The sequence below is a fragment of the Chlorocebus sabaeus genome, chromosome 16 (genome assembly GCF_047675955.1).
Source record: "Chlorocebus sabaeus isolate Y175 chromosome 16, mChlSab1.0.hap1, whole genome shotgun sequence".
NCBI lineage: Eukaryota > Metazoa > Chordata > Mammalia > Primates > Cercopithecidae > Chlorocebus > Chlorocebus sabaeus.
In genome coordinates, this window is record NC_132919.1 from 72678004 (window position 1) to 72698837 (window position 20834).

The window sequence follows — 20834 nt, forward strand, 5'->3', positions numbered from 1 at the left end:
CCTCCATTCCATTAGAAGAAGCAGGTAGCAATTTCTGGTTATGGAACCAGAAGCGCTCAGGCTTCAAATAAAATAGCATCACTTGTATGCTCATAAAGTTGTAAAAACAAAAAAACCGAAACTGGATCTACATCTGTCCTATAAGGCAGGGAGTACTTGAGACCTCATGCATATAAAACCAGCTTACAAACTACATTGCTAATTTATATGAATAAATTATCACTGGGGGCAAAGCACCAAGCAGAGGGCACAGTACACAGGATGTGGATGTTAATGTCATTCCCTAGGCTTCCCATTCCTTTCTCTTGGTCCTTTATGTACATGGAACAGTTCTATTATTAAATTTTGTAATAATAACAGAACCTGACTCTCAGCAAGGAAGAGTTCAGAAATTTAGGGAGTTTAACTCTGAATGAGTAAATAAAAATAAAGCAATTATATCATTAGCTGAAAATTTTATCATCAATTAAAAATAAAAAAGTTTGGCTGGGTGCAGTGGTTCAAGCCTGTAATCCCAGCACTTTGGGAGGCCGAGACGGGCGGATCACGAGGTCAGGAGATCGAGACCATACTGGCTAACACGGTGAAACCCCGTCTCTACTAAAAAATACAAAAAACTAGCCGGGCGAGGTGGCAGACGCCTGTAGTCCCAGCTACTCGGGAGGCTGAGGCAGGAGAATGGCGTAAACCCGGGAGGCGGAGCTTGCAGTGAGCTGAGATCCGGCTACTGCACTCCAGCCTGCGTGACAGAGCGAGACTCCGTCTAAAAATAAATAAATAAATAAATAAATTTTAAAAAATTTTTAAAAATTAAAAACAAATACTTAAAATAATGTAACAAGTTATCACCAGGCAATTTGGACTGATGACAATGTGTGGTGTTTCTCAGACATGCACTATTGCAGTGCAGCTTGACTGTCTTGCAAACAGCCTCAATGCTATTTTTAAATTGGCAGAGGCAGCAGGCCATATGGCTAGGTAAGATCCTATAAATGAAAACACAGAATAATAAATTAGTGATAAAGCGGTTACTTGAGTAGATAAAGGCGACAGAAAATGCTACCACAGGGGTGGGCAAAAATGAGTTATTGAGGCCTATGGACTGGACAGTTGGGTAGGAACCAGAAGGCCAACAGGAAGGAGGACAAAGGTGCCCAACAGAAGGGTAAGCATGGCGGCGAGTATGGTCTGCCTAGAATAAAGGTCGTTGGGATTAGAATTAGGTGACACTGATCAGTAGTCTAATTCAGAAGTATCTCTTCCCAACTCAGAAGTCTCACTCTGGGCTGAAAGTACACAGGAAGAAGGAAGCATACCTCAGCCTTAAACGACTGAAGAAGAGTGTCAAGTAGCAGCAGGTGGGAAAGTGGCTTTGGTTTTGAGTTTGTGGGCTCTGAATCCACACAAAGACAGGACTGCATTCTGAAAACCTGAATTAATTATTGTCCTTACCTCAATGAGACAGTAAATTATAATCAAAATCATTAGTATTACAGTCACAGATATTGCCAAGATGAGTTTGTTATAGCCGTATCCTGGAACTTCTTTAGTGAAGTTAAAAAAAAAAAGGAAGGAATAATTTTTTTAAAAAACTAAGGGCATGAAAGCTAACTATTCAATACCCCAGTATTCCAGGTGAGTAGCTTACAGGTTCTTTTTTATTTTTTGAGGCAGGGTCTCACTCTGTTGCCCAGGCTGGAGTACAGTGGTGCGATCATGTTTCATCTTAGATTCAAACTCCCTGGGCTCAGGTGATCCTCCCACCTCAGCCTCCCGAGTAGCTGGGACTACAGGCGTGTGTCACCACAACCAGCTAATTTTTATATTTTTTTGTGGAGACAGGGTTTCACTATGTTGGCCAAGCTGGTCTCAAACTCCTGACCTCAAGCAATCCACCCACCTCAGCCTCCCAAAGTGCTAGAAGTACAGGTGTGAGCCATCATACCTGGCCTACAGTTTCTCTTGTGTACTAATCTATTTCACTCTCTAAATGAGCAAAGTGGGAGATCACTGTCATGGCCAGAGTTACGTGGCCAAGACAAACTATGGTCTGGGAGTCGAGGTTCTCCTGTGTGAGCACTTTCCTTGTTGGTGGAAGGGCTGAGGCAGGGCTTGCTTGTCTGACATAATGTAAAAGAGTCTTGGAACATGTGCTGGGTCCAGAGTCTAAAACCCCTCGTGACCTATGGAACACCCAGCTCTGCACCAAAGGGTGGAAGGCTGCCCTGCCACACTATAATCTAAGTCCAGGGCATAAAACCCCTTGTGGCTTGGAGAGAACCCAGGGCTCAGGGCATAAAACCCCTTGTAGCCTCTGGAATGTGTCCAGACTCGCTGGCCCCTTGCTCCTTTCTCTCCCAAGATCATAAATTGATTGTATCTTGAATTAGAAGAATCTGTCTCCCTTATCTCAAGTGGCACAGCATATGCTAAGCCATCACAGCTATGCTTGATGCACTGCTGCCTTTCTACCCCCACTTCCTCACGTCCTCACCTGTTACCCCCACATCCGCACATCCTCACCACCTGCTTCTTTGTTTGATTACCAATAAATAGTGTGGGCTCCCAGAGCCCTCGAAGAGCCTTCACAGCCTCCATACTGGCATTGGCCCCCTGGACCCACCCTATGTTCTCTTAATTTGTCTTGTCTCATTCCTTTGACTCCACCAGACTTCATAGTCCCCATGACCTGGTGTTGGTCTGATCACCCCAACATTCCTGGCATATGCTAAATGATGAGAAAGTCTGGGTCTCGTGTTTCTGTGTGGTCCTGCTCTTTCTGTTCACTCTGGGCTTCTGTGCTCTCGTTAATATAGTTCTCAGTTCTTGCTGCTCACTGAGAAGCTTCATCAGGAGGCCTGTTCTGGAGATGAGCTTGGCACAGGCCAATTGCACGTGGGTTTCAGAGCAGTCCATTTTCAAGGTTTGGATAACATGAGAAATGAGCCTTCTCACATCGTTGTTGAGGATGAGGGACCATAGCTGCTGGTTTAGCTGAATTTCAAACCGGTCACCTGGGGATGAGGGCAATGGGTAGTAGAAGATTTTGGGCTTGGGGGACAAGCCAGTGCCCATGTTGTTGTATTCCCATTGTGTTTCACTGGTGTGTTTAACAGTTGTCTCTAAGTTGAACACAGTCCCAGTGGAATCCGCCACAGGAGGATGACTGTAGGTTGTGTTTTCAGAGATGGTGCCTTCTGGCATAGTAATGTTTTCCACAAAAATGTTTTCTTCTAAGGCATTTCTTACTGTGGTGTTTTTTATATTAGTGTTCTCTATAAAATGTTCTGAAGGAGCAAATACTACTGGAAAAGGATTTTCCTGAGGACTCAGGTCTCCTAAAGACAAAAAAGCCCCTTGTGAAGGGGAATTTATGAGGCTCTTTGCTGCAGAGAACGGAGGCCTCTTTGTGAGCATCAGTCTATTGAGAGAACTTTTCTTTCTGAACTTTTGACTCTTTTTGGCCTTGGGTGTTCTGTGGACCACATGGGAGCAACTTTTAAGAAAGCAGTATTTTTTTCTGGAATGTACGATTGATTTTAACTGTAGCCTTTGCATCTTCTAAAACCAAAATGGCATAAGTTAAGTATTTCAATCTGTTTCTGACCTCAGGTCGGGCTTTTGCAGGGGTGGAGGCAGAAGGCACGCCCATGGAGAAGGGTTTCAGCAAAGAGAAGACTGCCGCCTTATGCTCCAGTGTGAACGGAGGCTTGGTGTAGATAGTGTTTCCTGCTAACTTCTTGGGCCCCTGCTCTTTGTGAGGCTGTTCCAGCTCCCTTGGGGCTGGACGCCCAAGCCATTTTTCTTTGGCAGCGTTCTCCATGAATGCCCGGGCACCCCATTCCCTCCTGATGCTCTGCTTTCCCACCTCTTTGAAGTGCCTTTTCTGGATGCTCCTTGGGCCCGTGAGGACTCTGTTCACTCCCCGCAGGCTTTTGCTGACATTTGGAATCTTTGCCAGGCTGTTTTCCTGTGATTGGGCAGTTTCTAATTTCTTTTCAAATATTTGGCGTTTAAATTTTGTTACCTAGAAGGCTGGACTGTATAAGCATGGCAGTTTTTTCTTCTCTTTTATCTTCATTGAGTTTTTCTTGAATTTCTGCATCTAACACATTTTTCAGAAAATAAAGCTTTCCCAGTTTATTTTCATAAGTTAAGTTGTTGGAGGCAGGTTGAAGAGAGGGGCTCTTTGTATTGTTTTTCAAAATACCTAGGGGACTACCTCCATCTAGTACTTTTGAAAAAAGCAGTTTAAGGAACGTAACACTGATTCCACATCTTATAGATTTTTCGCTGAGAAATAAGGCAAGCTCCTGGCACTGAGTCTAGCTGCTCACTCCCAAAGCCTGACAAGTTGATACCATTGCTGTCTGAGGGTGCCTCCGGCTCAGTAGTCAGCTCAGTGCTCCTGTGCTTCTTCTGGGCTTGTAACACCTTTACGAAGGCTCCTTCTGGATTCCCTACGGATGCTTCTTCAAACTGTCAAAAAAGAAGAGATTGCTTTGATAATGAAAGATGATAGGACGGCATGCATCAGTCCACAGCTGTATGCCCCGGTCACACAGAGTAGGAGTCAGCAAACATTCAAGTGCCAGTCAGAGAGGAGAAACATACACCCAAACCTAAACCTATGAAATGGCAACAACAAAAGGAAGAAAGACATCTTTTGAGAACATGGCCACCTACTTGGAACATTCCATAGTGTGACATATCGTAGCTCTGTTTAGGATTATTCCATTGATCCCAGGGGCCAATTGCCCAGCGCTCAGCCAAAACCTAAGGTGGAAGACAGCCACTTCCCTGATGAGCTGGCCTCTCTGCAGACTGCTCCATTCCCTGTGCTGTCCTCCCTCAGATACAGAGAGAGCACAAGGCTCCCTCTCTCCTCGTCCTCAGTGTGCCCATGCTCTTGCTACCATCACAGCTGAATGCAATGAAAGGCAACCCTCTGAGAGGAGCAGGGGCGGGGATGCTAAAGTGGAGGCCCCCTCCCATTGCTGACAGAGCCTCATCTGCCATGTGCTCCACCCACCTGCACGGTTCTCTGCTCCCACACATCCCAGCTCCATCACAGAAGACTCAACACAGAAAAAAACACTGTGTCCACCCTAGATTCTTTTCTTAAATATAGGCAGCGATCTGGGGTGTAGGTTAAGAGATTTTTAGGGCTACCCTCTTTGGGTCCCCTCCCTTTGTATGGGAGCTCTGTCTTCACTCTATTAAATCTTGCAACTGCACTCTCTTTTGGTCCGTGTTTGTTACGGCTTGACTTGAGCTTTCGCTTGCCGTCCACCACTGCTATTTGCCGCTGTTGCAGACCCGCCGCTCACTTCCATCCCTCTGGATCTGGCAGGGTGTCTGCTGTGCTCCTGATCCAGTGAGGCACCCACTGCCACTCCCGATCAGGCTAAAGGCTTGCCGTTGTTCCTGCACAGCTAAGTGCCCGGGTTCATCCTAATGGAGCTGAACACTAGACACTGGGTTCCACGGTTCTCTTCTGTGACCCACGGCTTCAAATAGAGCTATAACACTCACTGCATGGCCCAAGATTCCATTCCTTAGAATCCGTGAGACCGAGAACACAAGGCTTGCCACCATTTTGGAAGCAGCCCACCACCATCTTGGGAGCTCTGGGAGCAAGGACCCCCCCATAACGTTTGGCAACAACGAAGGGATCTCCAAAGCGATGGGAAACATTCCCCTCAAGGCAAAAACGCCCCTAAGATGTATTCTGGAGAATTGGGACCAATTTGACCCTCATACGCTAAGAAGGAAATGACTTATATTCTTCTGCAGTACCACCTGGCCACAATATCCTCTTTAACGGGGAGAAACCTGGCCTCTTGAAGGAAGTATAAATTATAACACCATCTTACAGCTAGACCTCTTTTGTAGAAAAGAAGGCAAATGGAGTGAAGTGCCATACGTACAAACTTTCTTTTCATTAAGAGACAACTCGCAATTATGTAAAAGGTATGATTTATGCCCTACGGGAAGCCCTCAGGGTCTACCTCCCTACCCTAGTGTCCCCCTGACTCCTTCCCCAACTAATAAAGACCCCCTTCAACCCAAACGGTCAAAAAGGAGATAGACAAAGGGGTAAACAATGAACCAAAAAGTGCTAGTATTTCCCGATTATGCCTCCTCCAAGCAGTGGGAGGAGGAGAATTCGGCCCAGTCAGACTGCATGTACCTTTTTCTCTCTCAGACTTAAAGCAAAAAAAAATAGACCTAGGTAAATTCTCAGATAACCCTGATGGCTATATTGATGTTTTACAAGGGTTAGGACAATCCTTTGATTTGACATGGAGAGATATAATGTTACTGCTAAATCAGACACTAACCCCAAATGAGAAAAGTGCCGCCATAACTGCAGCCCGAGAGTTTGGCGATCTCTGGTTTCTCAGTCAGGTCAATGACAGGATGACAACAGAGGAAAGAGAACAATTTCCCACAGACCGGCAGGCAGTTCCCAGTGTAGACCCTCACTGGGACACAGAATCAGAACATGGAGATTGGTGCCGCAGACATTCGCTAACTTGTGTGCTGGAAGGACTAAGGAAAACTAGGAAGAAGCCTATGAATTATTCAACGATGTCCACTATAACATAGTGAAAGGAAGAAAATCCTACTGCCTTTCTGGAGAGACTAAGGGAGGCATTGAGGAAACATACCTCCCTGTCACCTGACTCTATTGAAGGCCAACTAATCTTAAAGAATAAGTTTATCACTCAGTCAACTGCAGACATTAGAAAAAAAACTTCAAAAGTCTGCCTTAGGCCCGGAGCAGAACTTAGAAACCCTATTGAACTTGGCAACCTTGGTTGAAATCAGAAGGAGCAAACGGAATGGGACAAATGGGATAAAAAAAGGCCACCGCTTTAGTCATGGCCCTCAGGCAAGTGGACTTTGGACGCCCTGGAAAAGGGAAAAGCTGGGCAAATTGAATGCTTAACTAATAGGGCTTGCTTCCAGTGTGGTCTGCAAGGGCACTTTAAAAAAGATTTTCCAAGTAGAAATAAGCCACCCCCTCTTCCATGCCCCTTATGTCAAGGGAATCACTGGAAGGCCCACTGCCCCAGGGCATGAGGGTCCTCTGAGTCAGAAGCCACTAACCAGATGATCCAGCAGCACGACTGAGGGTGCCCAGGGCAAGCACCAGCCCATGCCATCACCCTCACAGAGCCCCAGGTATGCTTGACCATTGAGGGCCAGGAGGTTAACTGTCTCCTGGACACTGGTGTGGCCTTCTCAGTCTTACTTTCTGTCTCGGACAATTGTCCTCCAGATCTGTCACTATCTGAGGGGTCCTAGGACAGCCAGTCACTAGATACTTCTCCCAGCCACTGAGCTGTGACTGGGGAACTTTACTCTTTTCACATGCTTTTCTAATTATGCCTGAAAGCCCCACTCCCTTGTTAGGGAGAGACATTCTAGCAAAAGCAGGGGCCATTATACACCTGAACAGAAGACAAGGAACACCCGTTTGTTGTCCCCTGCTTGAGGAAGGAATTAATCCTGAAGTCTGGGCAACAGGACAATATGGATGAGCAAAGAATGCCCGTCCTGTTCAAGTTAAACTGAAGGATTCCACCTCCTTTCCCTACCAAAGGCAGTACCCCCTTAGACCTGAGGCCCAACAAGGACTCCAAAAGACTGTTAAGGACCTAAAAGCCCAAGGCCTAGTTAAACCATGCAATAGCCCTTGTAATACTCCAATTTTAGGAGTACAGAAACCCAACAGACAGTGGAGGTTAGTCCAAGATCTCAGGATTATCAATGAGGCTGTTGTCCCTCTATACCCAGCTGTACCTAACCCTTATACTCTGCTTTCCCAAATGCCAGAGGAAGCAGGGTGGTTTACAGTCGTGGACCTTAAGGATGACTTTTTCTGCATCCCTGTACATTCTGACTCTCAATTCTTGTTTGCCTTTGAAGATCCTTCGAACCTAACATCTCAACTCACCTGGACTGTTTTACCCCAAGGGTTCAGGGATAGCCCCCATCCATTTGGCCGGGCATTAGCCCAAGACTTGAGCCAGTTCTCATACCTAGACACTCTTGTCCTTCGGTACATGGATGATTTACTTTTAGCTGCCCGTTCAGAAACCTTGCGCCATCAAGCCACCCAAGCACTCTTAAATTTACTCGCCACCTGTGGTTACAAGGTTTCTAAACCAAAGGCTCAGCTCTGCTCAAAGCAGGTTAAATACTTACAGTTAAAATTATCCAAAGGCACCAGGGCCCTCAGTGAGGAATGTATCCAGCCTATACTGGCTTATCCTCATCCCAAAACCCTAAAGCAACTAAGAGGGTTCCTTGGCATAACAGGTTTCTGCCAAATATGGATTCCCAGGTACGGCGAAATAGCCAGGCCATTATATACACTAATTAAGGAAACTCAGAAAGCCAATACCCACTTAGTAAGATGGACACCTGAAGCAGAAGTGGCTTTCCAGGCCCTAAAGATGACCCTAACCCAAGCCCCAGTGTTATGCTTGCCAATGGGGCAAGTCTTTTCTTTATATGTCACAGAAAAAATAGGAATAGCTCTAGGCGTCCTTACATAGGTCCGAAGGAGGAGCTTGCCACCCGTGGCATACCTGAGTAAAGAAACTGATGTAGTGGCAAAGGGTTGGCCTCACTGTTTACGGGTAGTGGCGGCAGTAGCAGTCTTAGTATCTGAAGCAGTTAAAATAATACAGGGAAGAGATCTTACTGTGTGGACATCTCATGATGTGAACGGCATACTCACTGCTAAAGGAGACTTGTGGCTGTCAGACAACCGTAAGGAAAGTAACTAAAATTGTAAATCCCCATGGCCCTCCCTTATCATATTTTTCTCTTTACTGATCTCTTACCCCCTTTCACTCTCACTGCACCTTCTCCATGCCACTGTACGACCAGTAACTCCCCTTACCAAGAGTTTATATGGAGAATGCGGCATCCTGGAAATATTGATGCCCCATCTTATAGGAGTTTATCTAAGGGAACCGCCACCTTCACTGCCCGCACCCAGCAACTGCTATAACTCTGCCACTCTTTGCAAGCATGCAAATACTCATTATTGGACAAGGAAAATGATTAATCCTAGTTGTCCTGGAGGACTTGGAGCCACTGTCTGTTGGACTTACTTCACCCATACCAGTATGTCTGATGGGGTGGAGTTCAAGATCAGGCAAGAGAAAAACACGTAAAGGATGTAATCTCCCAACTGACCCGGGTACACAGCATCCCTAACCCCTAACAAAGGACTAGATCTCTCAAAACTACATGAAACCCTCTGTACCCATACTCGCCTGGTAAGCCTATTTAATACCACCCTCACTGGGCTCCATGAGGTCTCAACCCAAAATGCTACTAACTGTTGGATGTGCCTCCCCCTGCACTTCAGGTCATACATTTCAATCCCTGTACCTGAACAATGGAACAACTTCAGTACATAAATAAACACCATTTCCGTTTTAGTAGGACCTCTTGTTTCCAATCTGGAAATAACCCATACCTCAAACCTCACCGTAGCAATACTATAGACACAACCAACTCCCAGTGCATCGGATAGGTAACTCCGCCCACACAAATGGTCTGCCTACCCTCAGGACAAAAAAGTCTGTGGTACCTCAGCCTATAGTTGCTTGAATGGCTCTTCAGAATCTATGTGCTTCCTCTCATTCTTAGTGCCCCCTATGACCATCTACACTGAACAAGATTTATATAATCATGTCTTACCTAAGCGCCGCAACAAAAGAGTACCCATTCTTCCTTTTGTTATTGGAGCAGGAGTGCTAGGCAGACTAGGTACTGGCATTAGCGGTATCACAGCCTCTACTCAGTTGTACTACAACTATCTCAACAACTAAATGGTGACGTGGAACGGGTTGGTGACTTCCTGGTCACCTTGCAAGATCAACTTAACTCCCTAGCAGCAGTAGTCCTTCAAAATCAAAGAGCTTTAGACTTGCTAACTGCCAAAAGAGGGGGAACCCGTTTATTTTTAGGGGAATAGTGCTGTTATAATGTTAATCAATCCGGAATCGTCACCAAGAAAGTTAAAGAAATTCAATATCGAATAAATGTAGAGCAGAGGAGCTTCAAAACACTGGACCCTCGGGCCTCCTCAGCCAATGGATGCCGCAGATTCTCCCCTTCTTAGGACCTCTAGCAGTTATAATATTGCTACTCCTCTTTGGACCCTGTATCTTTAACCTCCTTGTTAAGTTTGTCTCTTCCAGAATCAAAGCTGTAAAACTACAAATCATTCTTCAAATGGAGCCCCAGATGCAGTCCATGAATAAGATCTACCGCAGACCGCTGGACCGGCCCACTTGCTAGCCCATGCTTCGATGTTAATGACATCGAAGGCACTCTTCCCAAGGAAATCTCAACTGCACAACCCCTACTGTGCCCCAATTCAGCAGGAAGCAGTTAGAGCGGTCATCAGCCAACCTCCCCATCAGCACTCGGGCTTTCCTGTTGAGAGGGGGGACTGAGAGACAGGACTAGCTGGATTTCCTAGGCCGACAAAGAATCCCTAAGCCTAGCTTGGAAGGTCACCGCTTCCACCTTTAAACATGGGGCTTGCAACTTAGCTCACACCTGACCAATTAGATAGTAGAGAGAGCTCACTAAATGCTAATTAGGCAAAAACAGGAGGTAAAAAAATTGCCAATCATCTATTGCCTGAATGCACAAGAGGAAGGACAATGATTGGGATATAAATCCAGGCATTCAAGCCAGCAATGGCTACCCTTTTTGGGTCCCCTCCCTTTGTATGAGAGCTCTGTCTTCACTCTATTAAATCTTGCAACTGTACAAAAAAAAAAAAAAAGAGATTTTTAATTTGCCAGATCATAAGCCTATGTTGTTGAAGGTACAGTGAATCTATGGCATAATAGCAGTTTCTGGAAAAACATTACTTGAGGTCCTAAAATGCAGAAGAGAAAAATCAACTTTTGTCAGATGCCTACTTTGCTTTCATTTCATCTCTAATATTTTGGATGGGGAATCATCCAAAGCTTCTGACTGCAATAAGGTCAAGTGTAGCAGTGTGCAGTTGGGTTTCTTTTCCAGAATTAAAACTATTTTGGGTGGTGGGGAGGGTCAGAGGAAGAAGTAAAGATTGTGAGAAAAGAAAAACATCGTCATGGTGAGAACCTAGAATTGGGGAAAGAACACCTGGCACTAGGCTGTAGCACTGTTAGCACCTCTGATCTTGTTTTTCCTCATCTGTAAAAAAAGATTAACAATGCTTTTCTGCCCACCTCTTGGGGAGAAGGGTATAATATAATTGGAAAAAAAAATTTTTTTTTTGAGAAATAAGCAACACTGTTGTATTATTTATTATCCACCTCATATCATTGGTAGATACCTGTATTCAAGCTATCTGGACATGAAAGCAGTCACATTTTAGAAGTCATGAAGTTGGTGCTAATGAACCTAATATACAGAAAAACACTTGAAAACACTTGAGAGGTGGGCGTGGTGGCTCACTCCTGTAATCCCAGCACTTTGGGAGGCTGAGGTGGGCGGATCACCTCAGGTCAGGAGTAGAAACCAGTCTGACCAACATGGCGAAACCCCGTCTCTATTAAAAATACAAAAATTAGCTGGGCGTGGTTGTGAGGGCCTGTAATCCCAGCTGCTTGAGAGGCTGAGGCAGGAGAATCACTTGAACCTGGGAGGTGAAGGTTGCAGTGAGCCGAGACCCCAGCCTGGGTGACAAGAGTGAGACTCCATCTCAAAATAAATAAATAAATGAATAAATAAATAAATATTTTTTAAAAAAGGAAGAAAAGCACTTGAATGTTTGTTCTGTGAATAGAAAGATTTGAGATTCAGAGCAAGTTCAGAGTTGGACGGTCTAAGAATGGAAAAGCCCTCCATTCCATTAGAAGAACCAGATAGCAATTTCTGGTTAGGAAACCAGAAGCGCTCAGGCTTCAAATAAAACAGCATCACTTGTACTATTTATCTTCATGGTCAAGCAAATACAAACATAACTAGATAGGCACACTCCTGTATGTATACACACAGAATGCACCATTTTAATATTTCACAATAAAATGCCTCAGTTTTACTACCCAAGCTACAGAGAATGTTCATCCTTTTTTTTTTTTTTTTTTTTTTGAGACGGAGTCTGACTCTGTTGCCAGGCTGGAGTGCAATGGCGCAATCTCGGCTCACTGCAAACTCTGTCTCCCGGGTTCATACCATTTTCCTGCCTCAGCCTCCTGTGTAGCTGGGACTACAGGCACCCACCACCACGCCCAGCTAATTTTTTGTATTTTCATGATACAAAGTAAGTTGTAAGTGTAAGACTGCCCCACCACTAGAAATGAAAAAACAATCAGCACTAAATCCAGGCCAGACTTGATTGGTTTAAAACAATGTGTATGTGTATGTGTGTGTATGTGTATGTGTGTAATACTTAACTAGCATGCAGCCAATATCAAACTGAAAAAACGGTGAGATCAAAATTTTATTACGGTTGTTTTATTTTTTTATTTTAAGAAAACTCAATCCTTGGCTAAGTGGTGATGAGACATTATGCTGACTGTGTTATATTATGAATGCACTAAAATAAACAGACAGATGAAGCAGTATGCTATTTCCAAAAGCAGTGCAAGTGGAGTGAAAGCATTTCCATATGAACGTGGCTTTAAAAATTGGGCTGTCAAAAGAACAGTTAAATGTAACACAAAGTAAGAAACTGTCCAATCACTGATGGTCTTTTTTTTTTTTTTTTGGTCTGGTTTTCAATTCACTGCTTGTAAGTAATGTAGTTATTAAAGAAGAGTGGGGAGGCCGAGATGGGCAGATCACAAGGTCAGGAGATTGAGACCATCCTGGCTAACACAGTGAAATCCCGTCTCTATTAAAAAAACACAAAAAACTAGCCGGGCGAGGTGGCGGGCGCCTGTAGTCCCAGCTACTCGGGAGGCTGAGGCAGGAGAATGGCGGGAACCCGGGAGGCGGAGCTTGCAGTGAGCCGAGATCGCGCCACTGCACTCCAGCCTGGGCGACAGAGCCAGACTCCGTCTCAAAAAAAAAAAGAAGAGTGAAAGCATGAGTAATTCACAAGTCAAGACCAGCTGAGAAACTCAAGAGCAATGTCTTGTGATTGACAACAGTGAAAGGAAAGCAAAGGTTAAAGGGAGAGGGGAAAAAAAAAAGAAAAAATTAAGGTTATACACATTAGTACCACTTTTACAAAACCACTCAAGAGGATGGCTGTCATCTTCTCAGAAAAAAGCTATTGATAGAAAATGGTAGTGGAATTTCTCTTCTAAAACTTTAGGTTAAAACTGTTCTTTAAATCCTCAGGGACTATAATAAAATATTTAATACGCCACTCTTTAAGTCCTTCCAATCATAACAAAGGCAACAGAAACAATAGACACTTCTCCCATAATCTGCTCCCCTCACCAACCTCCTAGGGTAAGTAAATGAGCAATACAGAAAATCTGGACCTGTCCCATCATTTCAAACTATCTGCTTTTGGAGGAAAAGAGGTAGTTCTGTGACTCTGCAGGAAGGGCTAGTATTCAGTATGGTCCCCTTTCCTACCAATAAAAGAAAAAAGGTTTTATAAACACTTGTCGAAAATCCAATAGGCTTAAGGTAAGGTTTTATAAACATTCATCAAAAATCCAATAGGCTTAAGGATGATGGGTAACACAAGGAGGCACAAGAAAATAACTTTTAACAAAGTAAAAGTAGTGATGCACACCTGTAATCCCAGCATTTTGGGAGGCTGAGGCGGGTGGATCACCTATGGTCAGGAGTTCAAGACCAGCCTGGCCAATATAGTGAAACCCCGTCTCTACTGAAAAAATACAAAAATTAGCTGAGCATGGTGGTGGGCACCTGTAATCCCAGCTACTCCAGAGGCTGAGGCAGGAGAATCGCTTGAACCCAGGAGATAGAGGTTGCAGTAAGGCGAGACTGCGCCACTGCACTCCAGCCTGAACCACAGAATGAGACCATGTCTAAAAAAAAAAAAAAAAATTAGCCAGGCATGGTGGCAGGCACCTGTAGTCTCAGCTATTTGGGAAGCTGAGTCACAAGAATCACTTGAACCTGGGAGGCGGAAGTTGCAGTGAGCCAAGATCACACAACTGCACTCCAGTCTGGGTGATAGAGACTCTGGTTAAAAAAAAAAAAAAAGTTTAAAAAAAAGAACACTTAAAATTTTACTCCCAAATGACCAGGCAACAGAAATAAGATCTCTCTAATCCAGTGTGTCCTACTTCTTTTTTTCTTATTTTGTCTCACATATTTGTTTATTCTCCCAGATCCTGTGTCCTACTTCTATCTAATTCAATGTAGGCTATGAAGCTCCTCCTCCTTCTACCTAAATTAACACATCACAAATAATACATATATTTATGTGTTTCAGAAGTAAATTTTCATTAGAAGCATAATTACTAATACACATTTCTGAATATGCATTTATTTATTTAAAAAATTAAATATCCAGCCTTAGTACTACATACTGTTTGTTATTTTAAGTGGAGAAGGTAGCACTATTTAATAATCAAGGCATGTATCAATTCTACTCCTACTCATTGAGATTATTCAACAATAACTATTCAATTAGACTGCCTGTGATTGTGTTTTCCCTATAATATGTGCTAGAAAAAAATCCTGGACATTGTGAGAGGTAAAATAGCATTAGCCTCATGTGCCACAGGAATAAATTTTCCAAAAATCTTTCAATGTAGCCCTCTAAGAAGGCTTAAAAAATATTAAACATAATGTAATTTAGTGGTTTAAAAAAGTCTTTGTTGAGTATATTAATAATGAATACTAGCTTGCAAATTTCATCTAATTAAATTTCCTACTACTGTTGAGTACCCATAGAATTATAGCTTGTGTAAGAATATTAACCAACCACGCACCTTGTAGAATATGGTACTGAGGAGTTGATTCCGATGGCTCTGTTCTTAAACTTTGAACCCCAATTTTTAAAATTAAAAGGGAAAAGTTATTTTTCAAATACAAGATACTGATCTAGTCTACAGATTTCATTACAAAATTCTGCCTTGTGATAATCCCCCAAATAATACAGAACAAGGCACAAACCAGTGATTTTTAACTTAGCAAAGTGAGCTTGGCATTTTATCCATATGTCAAAACACAAGACTAGGCTTTCAGTGAAACAGCTGATGAGAATTCTCCCTCTGCAACATTATCACATGTGCCATCAATTACTGCCATGCCTAGGTCTAGCATCATGCTAGCACATTAAGGCAGAAGGTATTCTATACAGAGTTCACTGGACCAGAAGGACAAAATTAGAAAGTGAGGTGGAGGCCAGGCACCGTGGCTCATGCCTGTAATCCTAGCACTTTGGGAGGCCCAGGCCGGTGGATCACCTGAGGTCAAGAGTTCGAGATCAGCCTGGCCAACATGGGGAAACCTCATTTCTACTAAAAATACAAAAATTAGCCAGGGCGTGGCGGTGGGCGCCTATAATCTCAATTACTCAGGAGGCTGAGGCAGGAGAATCGCTTGAACCCAGGAGGCGGAGGTTGCAGTGAGCCAAGATCGCACCACTGCACTCCAGCCTGGGCGACAGAGCAAAAACTCCGTCTCAAAAAAAAAAAAAAGGGAGGTGGAGAGAAAGAAGAGAAGAAATTTTAAATAGGTAGGCTGTGCAATACTAACCAGATCATGGCTGCCTAGCTAATATGGGCCAACTGCTATGGAAGAAAAATGTTGAATACCCCAGGTTGTGTAAATTTCTGTAAACACCCAAACACAAACACACAAACACACACAATACCAACCTAATTGGGAACATTAATATATGTTGATCCTTTACTATGTTACGGTTTTGAAAATACACACACAATACCAACCTAATTGGGAACATTAATATATGTTGATCCTTTACTATGTTACGGTTTTGAAAATAAAAGCTAAAGTTAAAATATCTGCACTCTCTAAATTGCCTTCATATTTTCCTGAGGAAGAAGCTAGTTAGTGTTTCTTAAGGGGAAGGGGGCTGGCTTGTCATGACGGTTATAAAGATTAAGATTCCCTCTGACTTTTTTCCCCACTCATGTTTTACCAGTAACTCACTGAAACCCTTATTAAATATGCACACTTAAGCACAAATACTAAATGCTGACGATAACGACAAGTTCAGACATTTTAATAATGGACTGTGTTATTTAAAAATAATGGGCTTTTTGCTGGGTACGGTGGCTCACGCCTGTAATCCCAGCACTTTGGTAGGCCGAGGTGGGCAGATCACGAGGTCAGGAGTTCAAGACCAGCCTGACCAACATTGTGGAACCCCGTCTCTACTAAAAATACAAAAATTAGCCGGGTGTGGTGATGTGCGCCTGTAATCTCAGCTACTTAGGAGGCTGAGGCAGAAGAATCGCTTGAATCCAGGAGGCAGAGGTTGCAGTGAGCTGAGATTGTGTGCCATTGTATTCCAGCCTGGGCGACAGAGTAAGACACCATCTCAAATTTTAAAAAATTTAAGAAAATTAAATGGATTTTTCAAAATGAAAATAATATTCAAAAATTTAGAAGTTTTTTTTTTTTTTTTTTTTTTTTTTTTTGAGACAGAGCTTCGTTCTTCTTGCCCAGGTTGGAGTACAATCGTGTGGTCTCGGCTCACTGCAACCTCCGGCTACCATGTTCAAGCAATTCTCCTGCCTCAGCCTCCCAAGCTGCTGGGATTACAGGTGCCCACCACATGCCAGGCTAAATTTTTTCTATTTTTTGTAGAAACAGGGTTTCACCATGTTGGCCAGGCTGGTCTTGAACTCCTGACCTTGGGTGATCCACCTCCCTCAGTTTCCCAGATTATTGGGATTGATTATAGGCATGAGCCAACGTGTCCAACCGAAGTTTTTTTTTTTGTTTTTTTTTTTTAAACTGAGTCAGATAAATAAATCTCCTTGTTCTATTGCTGATATCATCAGTGTCCAAAACTAAGCAGTGTGAAAAGATAGAAATAATCAACTTTTGACAAAAACTAGACATTTATTAAGCTACATAGACCAAACTTGCCATGTTTCACAAGAGTCTGGTAAATAAAATGTATTACTCCTTAACTGTTTCTTTTGTTGTTGTTGAAACGGAGATTTGCTCTGTTGCCCAGGCTGGAGTGCAGTGGAATCTCAGCTAACTGCAACCTCCACCTCCTGGGTTCAAGCGATTCTCGTTCCTCAGCCTCAGGAGTAACTAGGATTACAAGTGCATGCCACCACAGCTGGCTATTTTTTGTATTTTTGTAGAGTTGGGGTTCACCATGTTAGCCAGGCTGCTTTCAAATTCCTGACCTCAGGTGATCCGCCCACCTTGGCCTCCCAAAGTGCTGGGATTACAGGCATTAGCCACTGTGCCCAGCCCTTAACTGTTTCTAATGGAACTTTTTTTAAAAAAATTTTCCATACATATTCTACTTCCACGTAGGAACATTTCATACATAATTATATTGCCCAGGAAAGGGCAATCTATAAAGGATCAAAATACATTTTACTCCTTTATTCAGTTGACAAAATGCTAAACTTTACCTTGCTATCTTCAACAAAATATTAGTATGGGCCAAAAAGATATTTTCCCCCATCAAAATTCTAATGTGTTTCTAGATATTTTTGGACTGATTTCCCAACATATTAAATATTACATTACACTCCAAACTCTGATTATTGTATGGCATGCAAGAAAACAATTCTAAACTGTATTGGTTATTAATAAGTTTAAGTTCATTCACATCAAGTGTCACACGAACACTACCTACCTAACTGGCTAAGACCCGAAATTAAGCAATGATCATCTGATCGATTCTGTAGGCTTGTCAACTGGTGCTTACTCAATGTCCAAGTGTCCTTCATATTGATCAAAGTGATTACCCTGAAAAAAGATGATGACAGCTATTTTTCAAGAGCAATAAATGTCAAATTTATTAACAGCCTATTTAAGTTTTTTCTTTCCTTTTTTTTTTTTTTAACCTCAAAGGAGACTGCAATCGTTTTCAGTAGACAATCAAAACCACACCACAAATTCCAACTTTTAAAAAATTTATAAAAAACGTTTTAGGGCCGGGCACAGTGGCTCACGCCTGTAATCCCAGCACTTTGGGAGGCAGAGGCAGGAAGATCACTTGAACCCAAGAGTTCAAAACCAGCCAGGGCAACACAGTGAGACCCTGTTTCTGGAAAAAAAAAAAAAAAAAATTCAATTAGCCACACAGGGTGGTGTGAACCTGTCTGTAGTGCCAGCTATTCGGGAGGCTGAAGTGGGAGGCTCACTTAGCCCATGAGGTCGAGACAACAATGAACTGTGATCAAGTCACTGCACTCCAAGCATGAGTGACAGAACGAGACCCTATTTCAAACAAAACAAAACAAAATTTAGTAGGAATCTACGCCTAGCAATCTGAACTTTTCTTCTCCTAACAGGTGTTGAAAATTGTCAACTAAAACACTATCAACCATTTGGGATACCAACCCTCTTAGACTGACTACATTAGGAAAACTATACGGTTTCTTACCAACAGGCAGAGCGCGGCCGGCTCCCCCACGGCCCTCCAGGCTCCTCTGGAGGCCAGCGGGTGAGCTGGGGGCTCCAAGACGGGCCGCGCCCCACCCTCTGCACACACCGGGGGCCCATTGTGGCTGCTCCCTGGCCGGACCCAGGCCGTGAAGCTTCCCCATCCCACCTCGGTGACTGACGGCGGCGTCAGCCTCTCCCAGCCCGGGCCCTGCTGGCCGCCTGGTCTCCCGGCCCAAGCCTGCCCGGCCTCGACGAAACCCCTCCGAGCCGCCGGGACGCAGCGCCTTTGGGTGGCGGCGGGAGTGGCGAGCCAGGAAGCCTGTGGCCACCCGAACACCGCGCGGCGGAGGCCCTAAGGGTGCAGAGGGCCTGGCAAGGCGGCCTCAGGACGCAGGCACGGCCTTCTCTTTAGGCCTCGGAGCCACGCAGACCCGGTCCCGGTGACCGCTGTGTCCCTATTGGTCGAGACCTACCTAGTCCTGACCTCAACAGACAAAAGCCTTAACCGGCCTGGAAGGCGAGCGGAGTTCCAAACGACGACGGGTAGAACGGTTAGCGGCCATTGGGCGGTTGGTCTTCGTGCTACTAGACCTCGATGCTGGGAGAGAGAAATAGAATGACAGGCCACGTTTGGCCCGTTGGAAATGCCCACCACCCTTTGGGAAGACTTACTGGCCGTTTATAGAAGGCCCGTATATGGAATATGAAAAAGCTGCTCTCAGGCTGGGCGCAGTGGCTCAGGCCTGTAATCCCAGCACTTTGGGAGGCCGAGGCGGGAGGATCACCTGAGGTCAGGAGTTGGAGATCAGCCTGGCCAACATGGTGGAACCCCGTCTCTACTAAAAATACACAAAAATTAGCTGGGCGTGGCGGCTGGTACCTGTAATCCCAGCTACTTGGGAGGCTGAGGCAGGAGAATCGCTTGAACCCAGGAGGCGGAGGTTGCAGTTAGCCGAGATCAGGCCACAGCACTCCAGACTGGGCAACAGGGTGAAACTCTGTCTCAAAAAAAAAAAAAAGAAAAAAAAGCTGCTCTCAATTCCACCCCTCTCACATCTAGCCCTTCTAGATGAAAACAGCCGTGTTGTTTTACTTTGATAAGCAATATTGCATTAAATTTTTAATAATGAAGAAAATAAGTCATAATAATGAAAATAAAATCTGTATTTTAATACTGCTCAAGTCCGATAACATTATTGTAAACTAAAACTGCTAAGACATTAAACTTTAAATCAGTTGATACCTCTCGGCTTCTCAAGGAATTAAAAACAATCTCTTGACAGTTTCCAAAGCAACTGTTCCTCAAGATGATCTGCCAAGGGAGATAAACATGCCCGTATCATGCTGTATTTGATCATAAGCGAGTTGTCACTGCAACTAAAGTAAAAACGGTTTCAACAAATGATAGTTGCAGACAACTAAGAAGTTCTTTCTAAAGATAATTTTCACAGATCTCCCCGCTTCATTAGGAAGAAATAGCTCATAATTTGGTTTTAAATCAAAATATCAATTTTCTGGTTCCTTTCTTGCAATAAAGTATAGGGCATGAGGATTTGTGAGTCCTACAATGACCTAAGTCAAAAGACTAAAGACTTCAGTCTTTTGGTCTAGCCTAAATGAATTCAGTGTGTGGAACAATATGACAACTGGATTATTAACCTAACAAGAAGTTACTTTGCCTTTTCAAGGTAAAATTAAAACTCTAATTCAATGATGGGGAGTTCTAACAGGTAATTTGCCACATTGTATCATAAATGTCAGGTTTCTCTCACTAGACTGTAAAGTCCTTGAGGACAACAACTGAGTCTTGTTTATCTCTTACAAACCTAAACTTAATATGGCAGCCAAACACTAGGGAACAATTAGGTGCTAAAATTGTGTGGCAATGATGAACAAGTTCTAGAACAAGATGGTGGTGGTGATGTTCGTACAATATTGTTTATGTACTTAATACCACTGAACTATATACTTTTTAAGAGAAGGGGGTCTTGCTATGTTGCCCAGGCTGCCTTCAAACTCCTGGGCTCAAGGAGTCCAGGCTCAGCCTCCTGACTAGCTGGAACAACAGGCTCCACTACATGTGGCTTGAATTATATACTTTAAAATAGTTAAAGTGATAAGTTTTATTACATGTATTTTACCACAATAAAAATAATAAAAATAAAATTGTATGGCAAAATCTGTATAAATGAAGAAAGGAAAAAAATAAAAAGAAAAATGGAATAGCACGGGACAGGAGTACGTTTTCCAAAGACCAAAAAAAAGGACTTAAGAGTAGGTATTTCAGGAATGAGAAAAAACACTCATCAACAAAT

The 20834-nt window shown here is 43.6% G+C and overlaps 1 protein-coding gene across 1 annotated transcript; it reads right to left on the reverse strand.

Moving 5' to 3' along the window:
- Window positions 1-1298: 1298 nt before the first annotated feature.
- LOC103243869 (leucine-rich repeat-containing protein 37A3-like) lies at window positions 1299-19082 on the reverse strand. Its single transcript, XM_073005442.1, is given in 7 exon segments — window positions 1299-1559; window positions 2767-2826; window positions 2829-3541; window positions 3543-4027; window positions 4321-4479; window positions 18518-18871; window positions 19026-19082. Coding segments are annotated over 7 exon segments (2043 nt in total). The 3' UTR covers window positions 1299-1344.
- Window positions 19083-20834: the final 1752 nt, after the last annotated feature.